This window comes from Elephantulus edwardii, unplaced genomic scaffold (assembly GCF_000299155.1).
Source record: "Elephantulus edwardii isolate Elephantulus edwardi_28Jun2011 unplaced genomic scaffold, EleEdw1.0 scaffold00017, whole genome shotgun sequence".
NCBI classification, from domain to species: domain Eukaryota; kingdom Metazoa; phylum Chordata; class Mammalia; order Macroscelidea; family Macroscelididae; genus Elephantulus; species Elephantulus edwardii.
The window spans coordinates 14023147-14048422 of NW_006399767.1; the positions used below are offsets into that span (position 1 = coordinate 14023147).

General features: G+C 51.7%; 3 protein-coding genes across 3 annotated transcripts in view; 1 reads left to right on the forward strand and 2 right to left on the reverse strand.

Annotated features, from left to right (window-relative positions):
- The first annotated feature begins 260 nt into the window (after positions 1 to 260).
- On the forward strand, positions 261 to 2807 carry CRIP3 (cysteine-rich protein 3). Its single transcript, XM_006881963.1, has 8 exons — positions 261 to 303; positions 631 to 725; positions 1060 to 1117; positions 1221 to 1352; positions 2083 to 2154; positions 2279 to 2373; positions 2477 to 2534; positions 2722 to 2807. The coding sequence occupies exons 1-8, from the start codon at positions 261 to 263 to the stop codon at positions 2781 to 2783; spliced, it is 615 nt and encodes a 204-aa protein (XP_006882025.1). The 3' UTR covers positions 2784 to 2807.
- Positions 2808 to 3825: 1018 nt separating this feature from the next.
- On the reverse strand, positions 3826 to 9602 carry SLC22A7 (solute carrier family 22 (organic anion transporter), member 7). The gene is made up of 10 exons (XM_006882141.1): positions 9210 to 9602; positions 8470 to 8573; positions 8178 to 8332; positions 7898 to 8066; positions 6819 to 6942; positions 6490 to 6599; positions 5783 to 5997; positions 5517 to 5625; positions 4255 to 4530; positions 3826 to 3880 (listed from the first exon to the last, which is right to left on the reverse strand). Exons 1-10 carry the CDS (start codon positions 9600 to 9602, stop codon positions 3826 to 3828), a joined length of 1710 nt encoding a protein of 569 aa, XP_006882203.1.
- Positions 9603 to 22695: 13093 nt separating this feature from the next.
- The window catches only part of TTBK1 (tau tubulin kinase 1), a 42219-nt gene continuing 39638 nt past the window's right edge, over positions 22696 to 25276 (reverse strand). Inside the window, exons 13-14 of the mRNA XM_006882142.1 lie at positions 23680 to 25259; positions 22696 to 23110 (exon numbers count right to left, since the gene is read on the reverse strand). Of these exons, the coding sequence (XP_006882204.1) occupies positions 22696 to 23110; positions 23680 to 25259 (1995 nt within the window). The remainder of the gene's footprint in view (positions 23111 to 23679; positions 25260 to 25276) is intronic.

Here is a 25276-nt window from a genome sequence, read left to right on the forward strand (position 1 = left end):
CCGAGCCATCCCTCTCAATTCAGTACTCAACCCACTTCGACACAGGACCCGATGCTTTACCCTAGTCCAAGGCTTTTCTCCAAGCAACTGGAGTATGTTCTGAGTTCTCGAGGTTGTAAGTATCTGCTGGCCAATGGGAGCTGAGGAGGCACGGAGTCAGCCAATGAAACTGAGAGCTGGGCTGTAGGCGGAGCCAGCGCGGGAAGCCAGCTCCGGGTCCTGGGCTTACAGTGTGCACGTCTGCTACCTTGGGCTGAGCCATGAGCTGGACCTGCCCGCGCTGCCAGCAACCCGTTTACTTTGGTGAGACCTGGGCTGAGGGAAGGGGAAGCTGGGGCGAATATGAACCTCTGAGTTCTCTGAGGTGCTGGCGATGGTGGTGTTTCAGACTCTCTCTGCTACCTCTGGCGGCGCTAGGGCACCACACACCTCCCTGTCCCTGCTGGGTCTACCTCCCCACCTTCTGGTGGGACACATTATTGCGGGGCAGGATGGAACGGACCTCCCGGAGACACCCATGTCGTCTCCAGGGTGGGGAGGTGTAATTTCACCAGAAGGCTGAGGGGTAAAGGAAGGAGCCCGCTGCTCCACTTGTTGCCCCGCAGCCTGGTTCCACTTTGTCCCCCACAGCTGAGAAAGTGAGCTCCCTGGGCAAGAACTGGCACCCGTTCTGCCTGAAATGTGAGCGCTGCCACAGCATCCTGTCCCCTGGTGGGCACGCAGAGGTAAGGCCCTGTCTGTGATGCCCTCAGGCTCTGACCATTACTTTGAGCCCTGAAGATCTGCTAAAGGCAACCACCCACCCACCCCCAAGCACCACATCAGCCCACTAAACGCGTGGAGAGAGAGAGTAGGACCCGCAATGTCACCTGACCTACATTGTCCTTCCTCCCTCAACCACATTGGCAGTGTGGGCCAGCGCCCCCCTGTGCCAGCATTCCCCATCCCTCCCAAATCTACTGGGCCAGGCCTGTCCAGACCTAGCAGCCTGTCTTGGGGGCAGAGAAGAGACCCCCTCCTCCTTTCCCTAAGCAAGCCCTTCCCTCTCCTTGTGCCTAGCATAACGGAAGGCCATATTGCCACAAGCCATGCTATGGGGCTCTCTTTGGACCCAGGGGTAAGTAAGCACCAGCTTGGAAGGGGTGGGGTGCAGCAGGACCCTCCTTTCCTGGTGGTTGCATCCTGCAGGTTCAACCTGTCCTCGCTTGTTTTCTTTGCAGGGGTGAACATTGGCGGTGTGGGTTCCTACCTCTATAATCCCCCCATTCCCACCCCTGCCAGCACCACACCTCTTAGCCCCAGCAGCTTCAGTCCCCCCAGACCCAGGAGTGGCCTCCCCCAGGGCAAAAAAAGTGAGTCCCAGCCTCTCTTCTTTCAGAACCTTCCCAGGGCACAAACAGGTGGGGTGAGGCGCAATCTTCCTCTCAGCTTTTGCTTCAGAGTCTTACAACTTTTAGTCTTGGCAAAGGCTTCTCTTACCCGTGACCTCTTTTTTGGATGCTCCTTATGCCAGCTGTTGAGAGGTAAATAGGGCATAGAACATTACCACTCCTATTTCACAGGTCCAAAGAGGGCAAGTGACCTCATGCTAGCCACATAGCTAGACAGTCAGAGCAAGCCTGGCACTTGAGCCTCTCTCAGGTGTATGGGTGAGAGGTCGTTAGTATGAAGTCAGCCCCTCACTTTCATCAGCTTCTCCCCTCCAAGCCTTGTTCCATCCTGCTGCTGGACGGGGCAGTGACACCAGGCTCCCCACCACCTGACACCTGTGCCCTGGCCAGCTTCTGTATCAGCTCAGGTTCCCCTGAGGATCAAGTTACTGACAGGGTTGGGCTGCTGTGCACTTGAGCCCTTGGGAGGACAAGAATGAAGCAAGCGGTCCCTCCTGTCCACAGTGATGGACCAGGAGGTGGAGTCAGAGGTGACTCAGCTGAGGCAAAGGAGATCAGTGGCTGCCTGGGAGGGACTGGGTGGGGGCTGGCTTTTGGAAGAAGCAGGTACTACATGCAAGCCGTGTGCTGGTGGGCCCTGCTCCGGCCTTGGCTCCACTTCAGCCCTAGCCAGGGCCTCTTCCCCTTAAAGGCCCTCCCCACACGAAGACGTTCACTGGGGAGACTTCGCTCTGCCCGGGCTGTGGGGAGCCTGTGTATTTCGGTAAGTCACAGCAGAAAACTTGGGAAAGGCAAGCCCATGGTGGGCAGCAAGGGGTAAGGAGGAAATCCAAGGCAGGTGGGTCTCCCTGCCTATCCCTGGAACCACCACCTCTACCCCCTATCAGCTGAGAAGGTGATGTCTTTGGGCAGAAATTGGCACCGGCCCTGTCTGAGGTGCCAGCGCTGCCGGAAGACGCTGACTGCCGGGAGTCACGCTGAGGTAAGCAGGGCAGAGATGGTGGGTATGAAGGGCGACAGGAGAGGAAAAGAGTGACGGGCTTAGATGGGTTTTGGTTTTGTTTTTTTTTCTATCTCTGTCCTAGCATGATGGTGTTCCCTACTGCCACATCCCCTGCTACGGCTACCTGTTTGGCCCCAAAGGTGGGCAGCCCCACCCCAGACACTAAGCCTGAAGTATGACATGTGCATGGCCTGTAGGGAAGTGTGAACAGTTTGCCCTGGGGTCACACATACCCCAACCCTCTTCCACTAGCCCTGAGTCCTGAATTGAGCATCCCCCAGCCTGAAAGCCCGTGGTGATGAAGCGCTCTCTCTCTCTCTCTCCCAGGTGTGAACATTGGTGATGTTGGCTGTTACATCTATGACCCAGTGGAGATAAAGTCCAAATGAGATGCTCTCAGGAAAGATCAGACTGTCCACAATTCTTCCTGTGATCCCATGGGGGTGCGAAAAATGGGGGCCTAGGACTAAACTCCATGGGAAGAACAGGCCTGTGGGAGAGAAAGCCTGCACTTTACCAACTCTTCACTCTCTGCTTCCTATCTGATCAATGGTCACAGGTCACCCCTATTTAAGAATGGCCTTCCTTGCTTCCCCCATCCTGTTCCCTAGAAAATTCTGGACATTCAGAGTACTCATAAAACTTATTTATTGAGCCTTAGCCTCCCTGGTTTCTCCTGTAAAATGTCCCGTGCCTTCTGTGTGGGCATGAAGACACTGGCTTGGAGAATGAGGCATGTGTGTATATGGGGGGCAGGGGATGCACTTCTCTGTAATGTGTCTAAGAGGTAGCAGGACCATTTTTGAGAGCAAAGAGCTCTGTTCTGGTATCTTGATCCTGGCACTGGACAGCCTCCTATCCACACAGTGGACAGCATGTCCACCCACCAGATTGATTCCAGAAGTCATAATAGACCAGACAGTCCCTTTCTTTAGCACTATCTCTAGAAAAATTACCTTCTTTACCATTTCAGTTGAGTATGACCACAGATACTGTTGTGAAGTGGGCTTAATGGGCTTCATGTTCCCATCTGAAAGATGAGCAGACTGAGGCCCAGAGAGGAGAAGCCACATGCCCAAGGTTGCAGAGCAAAAATCATTGGCAAAGCTGGGATAAGAGCCCAGGGCAAGCTCGGTGACTTCCCATCCAGGGGTCTCTGCACAGCTCCTCCATGCTGCTTCAGCCCACAGGACACCTTCATTCACAGAACCTCCTCCAGCCATGAGAGATGCCCAGAATTTTCTGGTGGCCCACTGCTTTCTGGGAAGTTGCCTCATGGCTGGAGGCAGAATAGTCAAGGCTGGATGAGCACAAGGAGGGGGCACTAGTGGCCCTGGTCAGAGAGCTTGATACCTCCAGCAAACATGGCCTGCCCTTCCATCTCCCAGATCCTGCTACAGAACTTCTGCAGAAGGCCTACTCCAATCTCACTCAGTCCTGAAACTGCTTCATATGCATCTCTTCAACCTGAAGGCTGGCTGAGGTACTAGGGAGAAAGAAATCATGAGCCGAATAGGTTCAGCCCTTGAACCCACCACCCAGTTTACCCCATCAAGGCTGACCCAGGGCGTTCCCGGCCTGTGGCATGCAGACATGTGTACTCCCATGAGTGATTCACACATAGCTGATGTGCAGGCAAACCTGAGAGTGCATGCATGTGCCTTTCCCTGATGATTTTGGTTATTTGTGTACACATACGTGTGGACTCACAATATTCTTCCACACATTCAGTTTACGTATCCCAGGTATATATATCCCCTAAAAATGCTCAGCTGTGTATCCTTGCATGTGTGCCCCAGATATCTATGCAAATATGTACAAATATGTCTCCTCCTCTGCCTCCTAAGGTGCCACACGTACCCACATGCATATGCTTGCACATGCAGACACAGAGTCCTATGCACACACCTCTTCTGCTCCACGTCCTGGGTGGTCTTCTCTACGTCCTGGATGGTCTCTGGCAATTGTGCCTCCCTTGTCTCTGGCAGCAGGAGGGCCATGCAGGCACCAAGCAGGGCGAGTCCCCCATAAGTGAGCTTGGGAAGCGGTATCCACACGTCATCCAGCAAGGCCGCCATGGGGGCCAGGGAACCCCCAAGCCGGCCCACCAGTGCAGTCAAACCCAATCCTGTCTGTCTGTTGAGAAAGTATGGAGGAGTGTGAGTGTTCATACTTACTGGGGAGTCGTGCCCTACAGAGCTTCCTTTCTGAGCTGGGAAGTCCTGGAATCCCTTCACCCCAGGCAGCTAAGAGAGCCACGGCTTCTATCAGTCGGCCTTTTCCCCCAGGCCAGGAGACCCTATTCTCAATGCCGGTGAGGTTCTGTCACGAGTAATCATTGATATTGTTGTTAGGTGCCATCATCAAGAGTAATCATTGATGTTGTTGCTAGGTGCCATCAAGTCGAGTATAACTCATTGAAAGGGGAGAGAAGATTTAAGAACGAAAGGTGGGGGAAGGTAATAAAGAACAAAGAGGGCCAGCAGCTTGCACCAGCCCTGCTGCATTGGTAGAAGAGGCTCAACAAGCCTTTCTGAACACATTCAGCGCCTAGAAGCTACCTCTCCAACTGAGAGCCCCAAAATTTATACCCAGAGACAACCCCCAGAAGCAGCTCTGTCTCAGTGGTACTGAATGGGTTGGGGAGGGCAAATGGGGTTTCTAGTAACTGTTTTCTCCCAAAAGAGGTTCAGACTGGTTGCCTGACTCGAATCAGGGTTTACTGTTCATAGATGTAATGTGACCTCCCTTCTCCACCCTCCAGCTCTATCCTACACAGACAATCCTGAGTACCTGTGTGTTCTGGGTAGGGCATCCGGATTGGGTGAGAGAGATTGCAGTGCAGAGTGTATGTGTAAAGGGACCTTGGTGGTACAGTGGTTAAAGTCCTCAGCTGCTCACAGAAAAGTCAGCCGTTTGAATCCATCAATCACATCAGCCCCTCAGGCAGAAGATAGAGTTGACAATCTGCTTCCAGTAAAGATTACAGCTTTGGAAACTCTCTAGGACAGTTCTGTATAGATGTCATGAGTAGGCAGTGAGTTTTGGGTGTACACTGGGGTGTTGGTAAAAGATGCCACTTACAAACCTACTTCACCTCTAGGAGCCCAGGTACCACTCACCTGAGCACGGTAGGATACAACTCAGATGTGAACAGATAGGCAGTAGTGAAGGCGGCTTCAGAAAAACCCTTTCCTATTACTTCCAAGGCAGTACTCCACATCTTCATCTCTGGAGGAATAATAGTTCAGAAAGTGAGCTAGTGGGAGGTACACGAAAGGCGGGGAGGCGGGACTCGGGATGGGCGGGACCACATGGATATGGGTGGGGCCACACTGTTGTGGGAGGGGCCACCAGGCTATGGGCGGGGTCTACAGGCGGGACTCACCGGCAGTGACCAGCAACCGGGCCCACAAACAGAGTGTGGTGCCCAGCAGCGCTCCAGCCTGCGTGAAGCGGCGTCCGACGCGACGCACAAACAGGTAAACCAGCAGTTTGGAGGGCAGCTCCACAACACCGAATAGCAGCTGTGTTTGGTACCGGTTCAGTCCCAGCCCCAACATATTGAGGCTCAGGCCATAATAGGAGAAGTTCACTCCAAACCTAAAGAAGATCGAGATGCCGTTCAAAGCGCCCTCCTTCCCATTTTCGTCATCTTCCCTCCTCAGAGAACCTTAGCTTAATTTAGCAGGACCACCTGCTCCCCTTCAGAGTCCGATGTCTAGGATCTCCCTGCTCTCCATAATCTTCCTTGAATGCACAGACCACTCCAGTGTTCAAAGCCTTTTATCCTAATCATTGTAACAAACTGGACATACAGGAATTAATATAATCCCTATTATACAGAAAGGAAATGAAGGCTCAGAGTGCTTAGGTGACTTGTCCAAATTTGCACAGTAAGGAAGGACAGAGTGAATTTCAACCCGGCTGTATCTGATGCCTGTTCCAGCTTCTGGCCTAACTCAGCCAGCTCTCCACCAGAAACGCATCCTCCTGCTTTCTGCAGTGTCAGTTCACTTGCCCGTCCTCGCACCAGCCCCACCCCGGCAGCTGCCCCCACCAGTCAGCCCGGGTTGCCAGGCCAGCGCCTCTCACCACACCACCATGCAGCACAGTGAGATGTGTCGGAGCCGTGGTGTGCGGAACAGGTCCAGGTATGAGGGTCTTCGGTGTTCCTGCTCCCCTGCAGCCACCTTGATCAGGGCCTGGTGACAGGTGGGGCAAGCCTGTGAGGCTCAGCCGGGCACAGGGGTCCCTCTGTGCTTCTGCAGGGGTACTCATGGGAGCCGAGAAAGGTGGGCCCTGAATCAAGAATGTGAGTAGGACAGTCCAAAGACTTTGGGCTTTCCCATGGGGCCAGGAGCTTTTCCTGTCACATACAGTGGCGCCCTAGGGGAAGGCACTTAACACACATTCACCCTCACCTCCTGGCTCAGGCTGTCCTCACTCACGGTCCGCCCATTGAGCCTGGCGCAGCGGAGGAGATACCTCTGGGCCTCGTCCACGCGGCCCTGGGTCAGAAGCCAGCGGGCTGACTCAGGTACCCACCTGGAGAGAGACCCAAAGGACTTCAACTAAGAAACTGGGTTGTGGGCCTGTCCCACACACCCTAAACTTCATCTCTCTAACATTTTTAGCGTCTATCTTAGTCAGCCCCTCAGCTGGGAATATTGGAAAACTTTCCTCCCTGTCCCCTACCTGATGAACTCTTCTTAGTCCTCTTTTAAGCAACTTCTTCCCAGACTTCCTGTGATCACCACTGCCAGGAGTCTTTCTTGGATCAACTCTGCCTTTCTTTCTTTTCTTTGTTCTTTTTCTTTTTTTTAATTGTTGTGTACTGTGGGATCTGACTGGCACAGGAGCAAGGGCACAGGAGGAGATTGCCCCTCCTTCTCCAGCAGAGCATTTGGTGGATCCAAACCCTGCGCCTTTGGGATTGCAGCGCAGCTTCTTGCCACTAGGCCACCAGAGCTCCCTTCATCTCTACCTTTCTGATCCAGACTAGCTTCACCTCCAGGACCTCAGCTCCAGCCTCAGCCACCCACTCTTCCTGTGGCTACCAGGAGGGCATATGATGAAGGAGGGATGCATGCCCCATGGGGTCCATGTGGGAGGCAATGAAATGCCCACTCTGCCTGACTTCCTGCAGTGCTGCCTGGGATCCTCCCACCCCACAGGACTGCACACTGGCCTTATTCCTTCCTCTCCTTCCAATTATGCCTGTTTTTCTCTCTCTCCGGCTCTGTTTTTACCAACTCTTGTGTTCTGCTTCTCACTGTGTCTATTAGGGTATCTCTGAATATACCTTTCACTTCTGGTCCCATGGCTCACTGGTCCTGGTTCTATCTCTCCAACCCTCTGTCTATCATTCTGTTTCTCACTGTCCTGTGTAGTCATCATCTATGTTCGGCTCAATCACTCTTGGTCTCTGTATCTCTGTTTCTCTCTGATTAATTTTCTGAGTTCCCATCTCTCCAGCTCCCCAGCTGTCCCAAGGCCTCACCAGAGGCTGAGGATGCCTGGAACACACGGTAGGCTGACAGCCAGCAGAAGCCATCGCCAGTCTCGGATCATGTATCCGACCAGGGCCAGCAGCATCACACCCCCTGACCAGAAGATGCTGCTCAGGACGCCAGCCACAGTGCGGTGCTCCACATCCAGCCACTCCATCTCTGGGCCCAGGGGAGGGGACGGAGACAGAGACGGTTAGTGAGGGCAGATGGCACAGTCTTGGCAGAGGCTGTCTCCGGCCCTGGAAGCCCTGCTTGCCCCTGCTGTCTCACCTAGGGGCATCACAATAATGGTAAAGCCAGCCAGAGCTGCGCCCGTGAGGGTACGGGTAACGGTGAACATGGTGTAGCTGACGGAAGCTGCAGACGCCAGGCCCAGCACCAGGGCACTCACATACGCCACCAGTAGCAGGCGACGGCGCCCAAACCTGCAGGGAAGCCATTCAGAATCAGCCCTGCCATCGAGAAAGGGTGTCTCAGGACTGAGGCAAATTACACCCACACCCCTGATAGTGGGACTGAATCCCCCCACACCACTCACAATCAGCCCCATGCCTTATCCCACCTGTCGGACAGGTATCCGAAAGCCACAGCCCCCACCAGCACGCCAGCAAAGAAGAAGGTGGACGAGGCTCGATTCAGGCCTTTCCGCTCACACACCAGGTCCCACTGCAAGGACGGGCAGACGGGGCCTCAAGTGGACATGGGCCCTTTCCAGCTAACCCCAGCCTTTCCCCTCTAGTCCCTCAGGTTTTCTGAGGTCACTGAGCCATCCTCCCAGCTTCCTTGTCAGACTTTCAGCCCCAACTCTCTATCCCAGCCTGGGTAGAGGACACTGCCCCTTCCTAATCTTCCAGACTCAGTTCTTCCTGTAGAGGTTTTGACCATGACAATGAGATCCCTGCTCCTGTCCTAGAAAGACTCAGTACCCCACACCTGGATGGGCTCTGTAAACCCCACACCTGGGACCTAAAAAGAGGAGGAAGGGGAGACGTCTGCTCTTTCCCCACCATTTCCTGTAGAAACTTCCTTTTTAGCTCTGGGTCAAGTTTCTGTAGCCATTTCCACCCTTCCCTGTCTTTATCACCTCTCAACTTAATAATGCTGTTATTATTCTGAATAATAAAAGCTGTGGGGCTCCTTTATGCAAGCCAGGAGCTAGGCTCAGTGCTTGATGTCACAGGCCCCATGTACAGATGGAAACACTGAGACGGTAAGAGGTAAAGCTGGTGTCTGCCACCCACACAGTAACCACTCAAGGCAACCACAGGCCCATCCCACGCCTCCGCCCTCGTCATCCAGTACCTCGGTTGCAATAGTGGAAGAGAACTCGGAGTGGTCATATTCCCAGCCCTGCGGACAGGCCAGGGTAGGGAGCTCCCCAACAAGCTCTGCGGGACTGTGTCCTCCTCCCTCCAGCGAGGTGTTGGAGAAGGGGCGCGGATGGGCCAAGAGGAGGCAGGAGCTGAACCTGCCGTCAGACCCCCGGGGCAGGTGGGCCTCGAGCCACTCATCCCGGTCGCTGGAGTTGCCAGGGGCCCCCGGGAGGGCACAGTGATGGGCTGGCACGGCGGCCAGGAAGACGGGCAGGAGGAAGTGTAGAGGCAGCAGCAGCCGGGGCAAGGCAAGCAGAACCAGATTCCACAGCTGGAAGGGCCCAAAGCCGCCCACCTGATGCAGCAGCTTCTCAAAGCTCATAGTGTCCACCCACCAGCTGTTCCCGACAAGGGCTCCCTCTGCACAGCTCCACACACCTCCTACCTGGACCCTTGGACTCTGAGGGCGGAGCGGGGTGAATTGATGAGTGAAGAGCTTGCCGCCAGAGTCCAGCCCCCAGGGACTGGCCCAGGACGTGATCCCCACCAGGCCTGTCCGCCTAGCCCAGTGCCTCAGGGGGACACGCTACCATCTGATCAGAGGCCACAGACTCCATGGCTCCAGGCCTCATGGGTGCTCAGAGACTGGGTTGGGTAGCCTGGCATGCAGGGAGGAGGCTCTGGGGCCTGGGGTAATCTCTCCTGGATGCCCTATGTCCTGTGAGGCTCTTTGCAGCCCAACCTGGCCAGCAGCCAGACCTAACCAGGTGAAGGCTTCTTCCTGCGAGGGCAAGGCCTCTCTGGCCCCAGGCCTTACCTGGAGTTTGCGCTTTGTCCTGAGAGCCATCTCCCTCTGCTTCTCTCCCAGGGGGCTCTCCCCATGCACAGAATCCATTTTGCCTCACCAAACCACCCCTTTCCAGGAGCTTCCAGATTGTTCCTTGGAGGGGAGGTAAGGAGGAAGGGGTTTGCCAGGGTCCTCCCCTGGGTCTCTGTAACACCCAAGACCCAGGACTTAACTCATGTGGTTCCTAAAATGCGACCCCTGCAGGAAAGCTCAGCAGAGCCAGCAATATCTGATTTACCCAGCTCTGAGCTTCAGACTTCAACACTAGTAGGCTTCAGAAAACATCCTTTGAGGACAAGCCCAGGCTGAAAGAGAAAAGGAATCATTGAAAGGCACTCACTGAAGCTAGCTAGATGAAAAGATAAACCAAGGTCGGTGTGGGGAATGTCAGGGCAGCAGTGGAGCTGAGACCAGGGTCCCTCGCTCTCAGGTCCCCCAGCCCAGGAGACTCACCTGTACCGAGAGCTGCAGGGCTGGAGGCATCCCGGTTTCTACAGGGAAGAAGCTACAGCAGTGACGTGGTTGTGGAATGGCAGTGGCAGCAGGTGTGGAACTGAGGACAGTTACATAGTGGAACATGGAGGGAGAGATGCCGAAGGGAGGTGATGATAGTAAGAGCTAGTTGTTGAGATTCCAGTGCAAGGAAGACATTCTGCAAATTGCAGAGATGCTTCAGACACAGTCCTTGCACTCAGGAAGTTTGTCGTCTAGCAGGGGGGTTAAGATAGCTCCACAGAACTCCCTGCCTTCAGTCTCACCTCTTTAAACACACTCTCCACACACACTCACACAAAGACTGTTTTAGAACATAAATCTGACTGGGTCATAGCTTCCAAAGCTGCTTGGTAACATGGCTCAATATCAAGAAAACAAAGATTCTCACCACTGGGCCGAATGGCAGCATCATGGTAGATGGTGAAGAGATTGAGATTGTTGACAGCCTCCATTTGCTTGGCTCTACAATCAACACTCTTGGTCCCAGCAGCCAGGAAATTAAAAGAAAAATTTCATTGGGAAAGTCTGCTGTCAGAGACCTCTCCAAGATACTGAGGAGCAACAATGTCAGTCTGGAGACTAAGGTGAGCCTGATACAGGCCACAGTCTTTGCCATTACTTGCTATGCATCAGAAAGCTGGACTATGACTAGGGATGATAGAAGGAGATTGATGCCTTTGAGCTGTGGTGCTGGAGAAGAGTATTGAGGGTACCATGGACTGCTAGAACAAAGTTCATCCTGGAGAAGGTGAAGTCAGGCTGTTCCTTGGAGTCAAGGATTCTGAAGCTTCGTCTGACATACTTTGGACATGTTGCAAGGTGGGATCAGTCCTTGGAGAAGGACGTCATGTTTGAGAGGGTGGAGGGAAAGCACAGAGTAATGGAATAAGTGTGTTAGAGACAATAAGATTGGCACAGGATAGAGCAGGATTTAGGGCTGTTGTACATAGGGTCGCTATGAGTCGCAGGTGACTCGATGGCACATAACAACAACAACAATCATATTTTGCAACTATCATCATTAATTGTTCCTGAATTGTTCCATCATCCTTAACTGAAGCTCCCGACTCTCAAAAAAAAACCCATCATCATAAAATTGATTCTGACTCATCGAGAGGCTCTAAGACAGAGTAGAGTTGCCCCCTTGGGCTTCTGAGGCTGTGTCTTTACAGAGCTGAGAGCCCCGTCTTTCTGCCATGGAGCAGCTGGTGGATTTGACGTGCCAAACTTCAGTTAGAAACTGAGTGCTCCAACCACTGGGCCACCAGGGCACCTGAACAGAAACTCAGTACACCGCAGATGTTGTATCTTCTTTCTGCCTCCCTCCTGCTCTGGCGTTATCCTCTGATCCTGAATGGTAAGGTCAAGCCTACTTGTCCAGCAGCTTCACAGAGGGGCAGCTGGAGGTTTCCCACAGTCAGGGAGAAAAACCAGTGAGGCCAACCCTGGACACTGGCTGTGGTGCCTTAATGTTCTTTTATTAAAAAATAAAACTTTGGTGGGGGAGGGGTGGGCAGGGAGAAAAGTACAGCAATGAAGGAATAGAAATCCAAAGTCTCTGTAAATTTTCATTAAAATTCATAAGAAAAAAATTATCTCAATTTCTTTACTATCCATCATGATGCTGCCAATCGACCCAATGGTGAGAATCTTTGCTTTCTTGATGTAGAACTTCAATCCATATTGAAGGCTGTAGTCCTTGACCTTCTGCAGAAATTGCTTCAGGTCTCCCTCAGTTTCATCAAGCAGGGTTGTGTCTGTCATCTGCGTAACACAGATTGTTGATGAGTCTTCCTCTAATCCTGAACATGAAATCAAGTTGCAGTAATAATAATGGGTGACTGGAATGCAAAGGTTAGTTGAAAAACATGGACTTCATGACAGAAATGAAGCTGGAGGTAGAATCAAACAAGCACATGAAGAAATGTTCAAAATCCCTAGCTCTAAGAGAGATGCAAATTAGAACAACTATGAGATATCATCTCACCCCAGTAAGAATAGCAAAATTTAACAGAACAGCAAACAACAAATGCTGGCCCTTATTCACTGTTGGTGGGGGTGGAAAATGGTGCAAACACTATGGAAGGCAGTATGGCACTTTCTCAAAAAGTTGCAAATAGAAATATCATTTGGCTCAGCAATTCCACTACTCAGAATATACCCTAAGGAAACCAGAACTGCCACCCAAGCAGATATATGCGTGATATGTTTATTGCAGCTTTGTTCACAATAGCAAAGAGTTAGAAACAACCCAAGTGCCCATCAACAAATGAATGGCTAGAGAAGTTATGGTATATTTACACAATGGAATACTATGCTGCATTGAAAAACAAGCAACTTATGAAATATTATACAAAATGGGTGACCTTGGAGGACATTATACTGAGTGAAATATCTCAGTCACAAAAGGACAAATACTGCATAGTGCCCCTGTTGTAAAGCGAGACTGACATCTGAGTTAGGGAGAAACTAAGAAGGGATAAATAATGTATACTGCATTGAAACAGATAAGGGAGAGAACTGTTTAGGAGGAATATATGATTAGATATTAATGTCATGACAAAAGTCCAGAATGAAAGCTGCATATTGGAGTAGACTGTGGCAGGGGGGGGGGGGGAGAGGGTGTGGGGGTGGAGTAGATTGTATAACAATGATTTTTTTTTTTTTACTTTTCAAAGAGAAAAGCAAACTGGAGTGGGCAGGGAGGAAAGTGTGCAGCTATGAATGAGTGGAAATCTAGTCTCTGTAAACGTTCATTAAAATAACGTTTTTAACCCCCATGATACAATAAGAGTGCATCTGAATTCCAAAATCAATCTCCATAATAGTCTATGTGTTTCCTACTGCCAAAGGGGCCCTTTAGAGTAGTGAGAGAAGATCTTCACCCTGAAACCCACAGCGTCCCTTTTCAGCAGGAAGTAGCTAAGAGAATACGCCGTCCCCTTTTCCTTATGACACAGGGTGAAGTCTCTCTCAGGGAGGAGTGATAGGGAATGGCAAAGGATACACTGACAAAGAAGATTAATCAGAACTGGCTTTGACAAGCACTGTGGCATTTGGACAAGAACAAACTGGGAGGAGGGTACAGAGAATAGTGCAACAATGAATGAGTGGAAGCCCAAAATCTCTGTAAATGTTTATGAAAATTAATAAAATATAATTATAGAAAAAAAAATAACGTTTTTAAAAAATTGCACAATCAATGATTTATTCATTGCAAATACGTTTTATAAGAAACAAACACAGGCGACACACATGGATTTCACCTGATAACATGTATAGGAATCAGATTTATTACATTTGTGAAAAAAATCACTGGAACAGCTCAATATTAGCTGTGAAAACTAGGTCCGTTTTCAAGTGGAAGCTCAGGAAAATTAAGTCAAATCCAAGGGAGCCAAAATATGACCTTGAGTCTTTCCCATCTGAATTTCAAAACCATCTCAGGAACAGGTTTGAGGCCTTGAGCACTGATGAGAGAAGACAAGGTGAGTTATGGGAAGAGAACAAGACTATTATCCAGGAAGAATGCAAAAGGTTACAAAGACATTACAAAGACAGAAGCAGAAAAGACCAAAATGGATGTCAGAAGAGACTCCGAATATTGCACTCGAGCACTGAGAAGCCAAAGCAGAGGAAAGAAATCAAGATATTAAGGATCTGAACAGAAGATTTCAAAGGGCAGCGCAGGAAGACAAAGTATTACAATGAAATGTGCAAGGAGCTGGAGTCAGAAAATCAAAGGGGCTGAACTCGCTCAGTCAGCATTTCTTAAGCTCAAGGAACTGATTAAAACAAGCTTGGATGCAGGAGTGGCATCCACTTCTGAAATAGCTTGCCTGTGGAAACTCTATGAACTTGGAGAAATGATGTAAGTTATACAAGTGTCAGGTCTTTCATTTATAGGGTCATTATGAGTCGTCTACAACTTGACAGCACTTAACAACAACAAAGAACTGAAGAACAAATTCAAGCCAAGTTGCAGTACTTAAGGATGCTATAGGCAGAGTATTAAATTATCCGGGAAGCTTTAAAAGAAGATAGAAAAAGTATACAGAGTGTACCAAAAGGAATTGGCGGACACAGAAGAATTTCATGTAATGATCAAGGAGGAAATTCAAGCTGCTTTGAAAGAATTGGCAAAAAGCAAGGCCCCAGGAATTGACATTATGATTATTCCAACTGATTATGGAATAGTCATGAAATAACACACTCACCAGATGCTCTGCTGGAGAAGGAAGGACAATCTCCTGTACCAGTCAGATCCCATTTGACGGTACACACACATAATCGTAATCATAATCATAATCACAATCACAATCATAATCATAAGAATTGTTTAAAAAAGAAATAGAACACTGTATGTATGGACACTAAAAAAGAACATGAGGACGTTCCTTTTTTTCCTTTTCTTCTACTTGGCACTTTATTAATGAGATATATACTAATCTGGGAGTGGAGGATGGGACGGACAGGACCAGCACCCAAATGAGGGCGTCAGGCATTCTCCATTCAAGTTTAGAGCAAACACCCGCATTCATGAAGCCCTCACAGAAGAAAGCATAAAGCCTGTCAGGCAGCCTGGGCTGAGGTAGCGCCTTATAGACATTGCTGGGCCCCTTGGACAGCAGGGCCATGGTGTCAGCCTCGGTACAGATGGTTGCGAAGGGGTGGCGGCTGGCCCCACCAGGAACTTCTCCAAGTTCCAGGTAATGTCGTTGTGGCGCACAGGAGACCACGTGATCAACTTGGCGTTTGGTCATTAGTGCAGTGGCATCGTCGCTGGGCATGCGCAGGGCCTCCCCCAGAAAAATGAAGAGGGGATGCGCCTGAGCACCATTAACTTTTCCAAAAGTGTGAAGTTGGGCTTGAATCCACTGCCTGGTCAGACATGCTTCAGGGAATTTAAGATCTCTTTGTTTTTGGTGTTCTCCTGATGCCCAAACTGGTTGCATGGGAAGCTGAGCATGACCAACCCTCGGGGGGCCGAGGCGCCACTGCAGATCATTCATAAGTGTGGTGCCTCAGAGTGAGTCGACGTTCTTGAGGAGTAGCACTTTGCCCTGAAGCGAGCCCAGGCTCAGGGGCTCCATGCGGTTCAGCTCAGTGGCTCCAAGCCGGTCAGCTCAGTGGGCGCACCAGGGAGGCACGCATGGTGCGCGCGCTGCCCTGGCCAGGGGAGCAGCACACAAGCCAAAGGATCGAGCAGCGAGCTTAGAACTCGGGACCCAGAACCCATGAGGACGTTCTTAACACTGCTGTTGGAATGTAAAGTGGGGCAAGCCCTTTGGAAAAGCTTGGAAGTTCCTCAAGAAGTTAAATATACAGTTGGCAGTCCTTTCCTAGAGATAATATACATATATCTTCAAGAGAAATTAAATCACACATCCACACAAAAATGCGGAAGTGAATATTTATAGCAGCATTGTTCATAATAACAAAAAAGCGGAAACAACTCAAATGTCCATAAATTGCTGAATATATAAACAAAATATGATCAATCTATACAACAGAATATTATTCAGTCATAAAAAGGAATAAAATATTGATGCATTTTACAACATGTGTGGACATTTTGCGTTAAATAGGTCAATCATAAAAGACATATTTGTATGATTCCATTTACATGAAATATCCAGAGAGGCAAACACATAGAAGCAGAAAGGAGATTAATAGCTGCACAGGGCTAAAGGAGCGAGCTCTGGTGGCCCAGGGGATGGGGCGCTGTGCAGTTAACTCCACCAGCTATTCCTCAGGGGAAAGATGGACAATCTGTGTGTTTACAGCCTCTGAACAGCCACTGGAGGGTCTGTTATGAGTAGATTCCTACTCTATGGCAAGATGTTTTTGAGGGCTGAAGGAACAGGCTCTGATGGTGTTAGAATGATGGGCAGTTCGAATTTTCCCAACAACTCTACAAAGGAAAACCTGCTGCTATGAAGATTGCTGTTGTTATTGCGTGCTGTTGAATGGGAACTGACCAGTAGCTGACCCTCCAGCAGGTTTTCAGAGACAGTAAATTGCACAGGAGGAGATTGTCCCTCCATCCCCCACAGAGCAGATCTGGTGGATTTGAAGCTCGTGCCTACGGGATTGCAGCACAGCTTATTATGGCTAGGCCACCAGAGCTCCCTACAATAAAGGGTATAGCCTGCAAAACCTTATGGGGCAATTCTGCTCTGTCACATGGGAGTTCTAGGAATCAAAATGGACTGGAGAGCAATTTTCCTAATGGACATGGAATTTCTTTTTGGGGTAACCAAACATGTTTGAAAATGGATTGTGGCAATAGTTGCACAATGCTGTGAATATACTAGAAACCAATTGTACCATTTAAATTGATTAACTGTATAATATAATTGTAAATTTTATCTCAATACAGTTTTCTTTAAAAGAACATGAGCAACATCTGTGTTTTTAAGACATATTGTTCGGTCTAAGAACTCAGTTTTAGAATAGTAAATATCTTTCTTTTTACAAGAAATGTGTGTGTGTGTGTGTGTGTGTGTGTGTGTGTGTGTACACATATAGCTGAGAAATGAATTGTGTCCCTATACCTGTAGAAGGCGGCTTTGCTGGCTTAATGGTAAGGAATTGCACTGTGAATGCAAAGGTATAAAGTTCGAATCCACTAGCTGCTACATGGGAAAAAAAGATGGGCCCTCTCTTCCTGTGTGCTTCACTGCCTCTGAAAACTCATTGGAGGGTCAAGTATGGGTTGGTTCCACCTCTATGGTACACAACAATAACAATAGCAGCATACTTATAGAAGGGATCTCTGGCAGCCTATGGTAAGGAGTTGTACTGCCAACCAAGAAGGAAGCAATCTGAATCCTCTAGCTGCCTGCTGAGAGAAAAATGGACAGTCTCCTCCCGTGTAATTTACAGCCTCTGAAAACCTACTGGAGAGTCAGCTAGACATCAATTCCAACTCAATAGCATATAACAACAAGACCTGTAGATGTAATTCTGTTTGGAAATAGAATTATTTTTACTATGTTGATTGGATTATGTCCATGTAAAGTGAGCTGCAAGTCCAATTACTTCTGAGTTATTAAAAAAAATAATCAAATTAGACACAGAAATACACATACATAAGAAGGCAGATGATGTCAAAGTATCATCCATAAACCAAGGAACCAAGGCATACCTTACAGGGAAGACATCAACTAAGTCAAGACCCTGATTTAGACTTATAGCCTCCAGAATGGTGAGAAAGCAAGGTTCCGTTCTTTAAAGTCATCCTCTTGTGATGAGCACTAGGGAAGTAAAAGGTGTGTGTGTGTGTGAGTGTGTGGGCAGAAGAACAGAGAAAAATAAGGAAACTATTTTTGTAAATTTAAAGAAAAAAGTCCAAAATGATACACAAACCATTCACAGGGGTTATCTCTACATGATCAGAGTCTTAGATGGGGTATACTCATGTTTTATTTTCTGTTTTTAGAGTCTGCCTTTTTTATTAGAATAATGTCTTATTTTTAATATACTAAATAAGGAGGAAGGGGAAGCACAGGGGCCTCCACTTGGGGCAGGTAGATAGGACACCAGAATACTCAGATACCCACATAGGTAAAGAGAAGGTCTGGAGAACTACGATAGAGAACGGAGTTGGTTCATGGTTATGAAGGGACTGGGCGTCGAAGCTATGTCCAAGTGACCTTCTTGGATAGAGATCTGAACTTAGGAGCGAGCCCTTTTACCTCTAACCTTAGGCTGGGATCAGGAACCTGAGCTAAGACAGAAATTGTTTGTGCACTGACAATGGTGAGACTTACATGGGTAGAAAATGCAGAGGATACAGCAAGTTCGCTGCATTAAACTCTCCTGTCACCCAACCATCTTCCCCTGAGGCAACCACAGTCCAAGTCCCTTAACCTTCTGTGGCAGCTGTTCAGTTGATTTCCACTCATAACAGTCCCAAGTAACAGAATAGAGCTACCCAAGAGGATTTTCTTGTCGGTAATCATTGAAGCTGATCACCAGGCATCTCTTCAGTATAGCATCTGGGTGGCTTCAAGCTACCAACCTTCTGGTTAGTGGGTTCCTCTTCTACTCTGGTTTATGTGCTTATGTACCATCGGGTCAGAACTGACCCATAGCTGACTCTCCAGCACAATTTCAAAAGCAGTGAATTGAACAGGAAGAGACTGCCCATCTTTCTCCTGCGGAAGCAGGTAGATTTGAACAGCATTCCTTCATGATCTACAGTAGTTAGACATTACACACGTTATTATATCTATTACTTATTGTTGGAGACCATCCATATACCTTCATTTCCCAGACTCACAGGGCCCCTGAGCGGGCACTTCGTATGAAGGGGTCATGTTGTACCCATCAGCTCTGATTAATAGACATTTAGATTCATTCTCAACTTTTGCTTTTATAGACCCATAATCTCTTAACCAAGTTGTTGAAGTCAGCTTTCTTGGGGCATTTAGATTTTAAAAATATATTTAGAAAAATAAGTTAAGGTCTACGGTGATTCCCCACAATCGAATGCATGACTATTTCTGATGCAAAGCTACAAATAGTCTTGTCAAGGTTTTGGTACCAAATGAGCTTGAGTCATTTTAATGTTAAACTCCTGGTTTTCATAACCTTTTTTTTTTTAGGGAGAGAGTAGAATTGCCAGTGAGGCTCCATACTCGTACTTACTCATTACTGTGAGTCAAAATCAACTGTTGGCTCACTCTCTAGCTGTTTCCAGAGGCTATCAACCACATAAAGAGATTGCCCATCTTTCTCCCACCGAGATGCCAGTGAGGCACCCCCTTTGGATTAGCAGTGCAACTCCCCACAGACTAGGCCACAAAGCTCCCTAGCTTTTAGGCGCATTAGAATTGCCCCCCACGGAGCTATCTAAACCATGCTGCAATAGTAACTTTGGACACACCGTCTTTTTGCAAGCGTACAAATATATCCATAAGCTTCTGGAAGTAGAGAGAGGGTCAAGGACACAGGTTCTGTCCCTTTGTGACTTTGACAGGGTTTCAGAGATGGTTTTTCTTCCTCTTCTGAGAACTGCTGAACTTCCTGGTCTTCCAAACGCTGTCAAAATGGATTTTCCCCCACCCCCTGCCTCTCAGCACAAAACTAGGTGTAGGGTCTCTGACTGGCAGGGGAGTCAGCAAGAAAACTGGGGGGAGTGCAAGCTTCCCTGTCAGAGCGAGCAGGACAGTCTTCTCCTTCTTGTGGGATCTTGGGATCCCTTTCCTTCCCTCATCTGCAAACGCAGCGCCTGTCTCCATGGGGTAAAGAGTGCTCTCCGCTTGTCCACCATCCTGCCTTCCCTTTTCTCCTCCCCTGCACTGTCCCCTCCACCAAAGGGAAGAACAGTCCAGGCCAACAGAAAGGTCCACAGGCTTTTTAATGGTGTGATGGCTACTTCCCTTCCGAGACCCAATCTAATCACGACAGCGGCTTCCGGGGGTGGGGAGTGGGGGGTAGGGTGGGGTGGACAGGTGCAGGATGGGCAGAGGCCATGCAGTGAGTGGAGGCGGGGATGCTGTTACATTCTATTTGGCGTGTAAACATTCTTCAGTGGCTTCCCCAAAGCGGGGCAGGACGGCTCCCTGCCCCCGGTCACGCCCACCAGGGCTGGTCCCAGGAGCTGAGAAGACTGAGCAAGCCAGGCCCCTTTGAGGAGCTGGGAGAGGGGAAGCCCCGTGCCTGGGCACAGCCCCTCTCCTGCACCCTTGCGTGCTTGGTGCAGCCAGGGACGGCAGGTGTGTTCTGGTCTGAGCCGGTGACACAGGCTGTAGTGATGGGGTAGTGCGGGGTGACACTTGGAGAGGTGGTGCTCAGGACCTGGAGGCCCTGGGGCAGAGGGGGTTGGGTGCTCATGGGGGAAGACTGCAGCTGGGGTCGTGGGTGCTGCGGGTGTGGTTCCCTCTGCCCTGGATCCTTCCTGGGGAGAGGCACATAATCAGTCCCCTCGACCCCGCCCACTTTCCCCCTGCCCCATGACATTCAATGAAGCAGAGGCCTGAGGTCAGTTGGGAGCCCTAGGAAGGTCAAGAATCGCAGGAGCAGATGGAGTTTTCCATTTCTGCCCAGCTCCATTGCTGGGTGAAGGAGAAGACAAGGTTGGCCTGGGGCTCTCTCAGGCCTCCCTCTTCCTCTTAACTCCAAGCCAGGGTGTTGTTGGTCCTGGGACAGGGGTGAGGCTGGGGGGCCTACATTCACAATTCGGTTGGTGGCAAGGAGCAGGCCTAAGGCCCGGGCACCAGGGGCCTTGCCCTGGTCCCCACCTGGCACGAGCTGATTGTCATTCGGAGAAGCTCTAGGTGGGAAGGACTGGCCCCTTCTCCAGGCCCTCTGCTGGATTCAGAGGGCACTAGAGGGTCTTGGGAGGGCCTCGGGGTGACAAGAAGGACTCTGTCCAGAGAGGTTTCCTGAGTGTTCTGGGAGCTTCTGCATCAGTGTGAGTGGACTTCAAAGGCTGTCCACCCTGGAGTCCTCCCCCAGGCTGGTCTGCAGAGAAGCCACCACCTTGGCAAAGAAACAGCTGCCTGTGCCCACCGACCCTCCACAAAGCGTTTCAACTGGTCCCACTGGCTGCTCCTGGGGTCAACTTTCTTGTGGCTATCCTTCCAGGTGATGTTGGCTGGATGCTGACAGACAGCTAGGGCATGTTGGACCTTTATTCTTCCCCCGAATGTCTTGACTTCTTCTCTGTGGCCCGGGGAAGGAGAGGGGCCAGGTCAGGGGGTTGCTGAGGACAGATCTGCAGAGGATCAATCCCAGATAGGCAGAGGGTTGGCTGTTCCTTTTGATGCAGCCAGCAGATATAGGCAGCTGAGGCTCAGGATGAAGTGGGGTGAGCTATTTGGGAGCCAATACCTACAAGAGGGGGGTCCCACATCCACTGAGGGAGCAGCATAGCTCTCACCCTCTGCAGGGATGGCTCAGCTGCATGGGCTGCAGTTAGGTGAGCCAGGGGAGGGATTGGGCCGGAACTCATCACACAAGTGTACAATCTGGAAGCTTGAAGGGCCTTTCTGTCTTGAGTTAGGGGGCCAGTTCTCTGTCTGCCTGTCTCTGTCTCCTCTGTTCTTTAGGTCACCTGTCCTAGCCTATTCCTCACAGCCAGAAGGTGACCAGAACGGAGTCCCCCAGTCTTTGAAAAGCCAGCGCAGAAATGACGGTGAGGGCCAGTCTCCCCCGACTGAACTCAGGAAAGGGGGGAGTTGGCTGAAACTGCAGAAGTAGAATTGAGGTTAGATGGCAAGAAGGAATTCCTGATGTTAAGGGGTCCTGAGCACTAGATTCTGGGGTCAAGGGAGGGGATAACCTCTTGTGAGGCTCCCCTCCAACTTCTTACTCAGAAACATTTGCCCAGGAATGTTGCCATACACCCCATTCATTCTCCTCATTCAGGCCCCACTCAAACTTAGGGGCAGGGGTCTTTGTACCCAAAAGCTATACATAGGGTAGCCTCTCCTAAGAATCACTTGCCCATTGCCTCCCCATGGGGATGTTCACGATGGGATGGCTTTGGGCCTGTCAGACCTACTTCCTCACACCTGAGTCAACCTCAGGGCCCCTGAATCCTACTTCCTAAGCCCTCACCCCAGCTGAGGTTTCTCCACCACCATCACTCCCAGGAGACTGTGGGGTTGACCCCCAAGGGGAGGCTAGTGCCTCAGCTTCTGGAATTTGAGTCTGCTTCTCTGAAAAGGGGAGGATCTGGCTGGAAAAGAGTGTGGAGGAGGGAAAGGCGCCGCCGCAGGAGGTGTAAGCAGAAGTCCTTGGAGGGGCCTGGGGAGCAGCCGAGGCCTGGTGGGTGGTGGGGAGGCCAGAAGTGGCTGAGCCTTCCCCCCGCCCCGCGGGGCGCAGGGACTAGTGTGAGCCTGCCCCACCTTATGGGTGGCAGGGTGGGGAGGAGAGGACAGAGGAAAGGGACCAGAATCCCTTCCCCCGCGCGGTGCCCCCCACCAGCTGGGCCAGCGGGCGGGGCGCTGCATGTTCGCTTGACCTCTCCTGTGCAGGCGGGAAGCTGGGGCCGCGGGTGGCCGCGTCAGGCGCATAAGGCTGTGCTGGGAGCTGTTCCAGTGTGGCCGGCTGCGGGTGAGGGCCAGGGTGCGGGTGGGGGGCCGGGGACGGCCAGTCCGGCCGCGAAGAGCTGCGGGCGTCATGATCTGGCCCCGGCCCGGCCCTCCGCGACCCCTGCCCGGCCTTTGGTTACTGCACTCTGAGTCTGGAGTTTCCCCCTGGGTCCTTTCTTGGGGCCCCCCGGGGAGGGGCTGCCGTCCAGGGCCCGAGCTTGCGGGGCTCCCCGGGGTGGAGGGCCTGCAGGTCGAGCCTGGTGCGAGGGAGAGGGGCTCTCTTTGCGGGACAGGGACTGGCTCCGCGGCGACACACTGGCGTTGCGTGTGGCTGCAGAGAGGCCTGGGCTCCGGGGTACAGGGGTGGGTGCCGAGGAGGACATGGGGCCTGGTGGCTTGGCTCCGGCTCGAGCTCTCCCTGGACCCGGACCACGGCCGGGGGGCTGTTTAGGTCGGAGGTCAGCAGCAGTGGCCGGCCCTGGGGGCTTCTGCAGCTGGAGCCTACATGAGGAGCAGAAGGCAAGAGGAAAAAGGACAAGGAAACGAGAAAGGGAAGACGTTTTCAGAAGCTTCTTGGGCATGCAGGTATCCATAGAGCCCTATTTCCTGAGTTAGATAAGATTATAGCACAATGGGTAAACTCAGGCCTGGAGCTCTCTCTTCCAGAGCAGGAGCTGTGGGGCCCCTGCACTTCTAAGACCTGCTGCGGCCGTTCATTGATATCTGTTTCATGTTCATTTAGAACATGGATTTTATAAACTTCTTAATAATAAACTCATGAGACAATGTTTTCATGTTGTCGCTTGCCTCTTCCCTGCTCTCGGTTTTGCTTGGTCACATGACAACCTCTTGCCCTTTCCTGCTCCTGGCTTCCCGACCCTCCTATCCTGTCCCTTGGCCAATGTCATGGCTGAGGCCTGAGTCAAGTGAGTACAATTCTGGCTTATAAGGCATTTGTGGATCTCCCCCATCTTCAACAGCCCCTAATCTTGGGTCTAGGGAGGTCCCTGCTGGGGATGACCTTTTATAGTACCCACGTGCCCACCCTGGGGTGGGAAATGATTTCTCACCTGCTGGTGATGGCTGTGTCTGATGCAGAGGCTGTGCCATGGGGTCTGCCAGGGGGCTGCTGGGCTGTGGCGGGTGTGGGCATGCGGATGTTGATGGGGCGGGGAATCCGGCTCCTTGTGGCTGTTACTCGTCCTGCCTTCCGGGGTGCCGCAGGCTCGGAGGCTGGGGTGTCCTCCTCAGAGCCGGTCCCTGAGAGTGTCTCAGAGGCCCGACACTGGTCCTCACTGGAGGAGGAGGAGGCCCCCGAGGCCAGGCGCAGCAGCAGCCGGCCCTGCCTCTTCTCCATCACCAGCCGCGCCAGGTCTTGCTGTGGCCGCGTCCTCTTGCTCCACCGTTCTTTGGCCGACAGTGAGCCTGAGGGCTCCGAGCCCGTGTCCTCCTCGGACAGCAGGACAGGAATACGGCTTCTTGGGCGAGAGCCTGGTACGGCATGGCGGCTAGGGGAGATGGTGGCCAGTTTCTTGGGGACTGACTCCAACAGGGACACAGGAGTTGGCCTGTCAGAAACGACTGGGCCATTGGGCAGTAAGTCTGTGGCTACCTCTGAAGGGGTATCCCCAGGGGGGCCAGACAGGGCATAGCTCTCCGTCTCAGCCCCATCCAGCCCTGACAGGACAATGCCATTCTCCAGGGGTACTGGGGCCCCCTTGTCCGCAGCACCCCCATCCGAAGGCACCTCCAGGTCCAGCTCACCTCCCGTGCTAAGCTCCTCTGGCCGCAAGGCCTGCCCACCGGAAGACATGACATTGAGGTGGGTTTTCTCTGCGATGTGCACAAAGGTCCTCTCAACTTTGGTGAAGGGTGAGGAAGTGACTGCCACTCCCCCTGCCCCTGTGGTCACTGCCCCAGCCCCTAGGCCTGTCCCAGGCCCAGGGGGCTTAGGCTCAGACTTGAGGACAGAGGACAGGGTTCCTGGCTCGGACACATCCAGCTGGCTGCCTGTGGGCTGAGGCCGCTCATGCTGAGGCGTGAGGGCAGCCAGGGTGCCCAGGTCAGGGTCAGGGGCCAGTTCGGCAGTGACAGGCGACTTCTTCATGTCGCCTGGGGAGACGAGCACCAGAGTTTTGGAGCCTTCTTCAGGCTCCAGGTCCCCGTCAGCCACGGAGGCCCGGCCCCTGGACTCCTTCTGATCATCAGCCAGCAGCGTGGACGGGGCACCCTCTTGGCTCCGGTCAGTGCTCCTCTCACTCCCCTCACTGCTGGAGCCGCTGTGTGGGCCCAGCACCTCCCCCAGAGCCACTGCTGCCTCCTCCTCCTCCTCTTCTTCCTCCTCTTCCTCTTCTTCCTCCTCCTCCTCCTCCTCTTCCTCCTCCTCTTCTTCTTCTTCCTCCTCTTCCTCCTCCTCCTCCTCCTCTTCCTCCTCTCCCCCCTTCCCATTGGCCTGAGGCTGGACAGGAGCCAGCGGGGTCTGGGGGGTGGTGAGCAACATGTGGGAGAAGCCCACCCTCCGGACCCTGTTGAGCAGGCGTGCCCTCTCGCGGTAGTCAGAGAGGTCCCGCTTGAAGTCCTGGTAGGGCAGGCTCAGAGGCACAGCTCGTGGGAGACCATTCACCTCAAACGGGGGGGCCATGGAGAACACCTGTAAGGAGCACATAC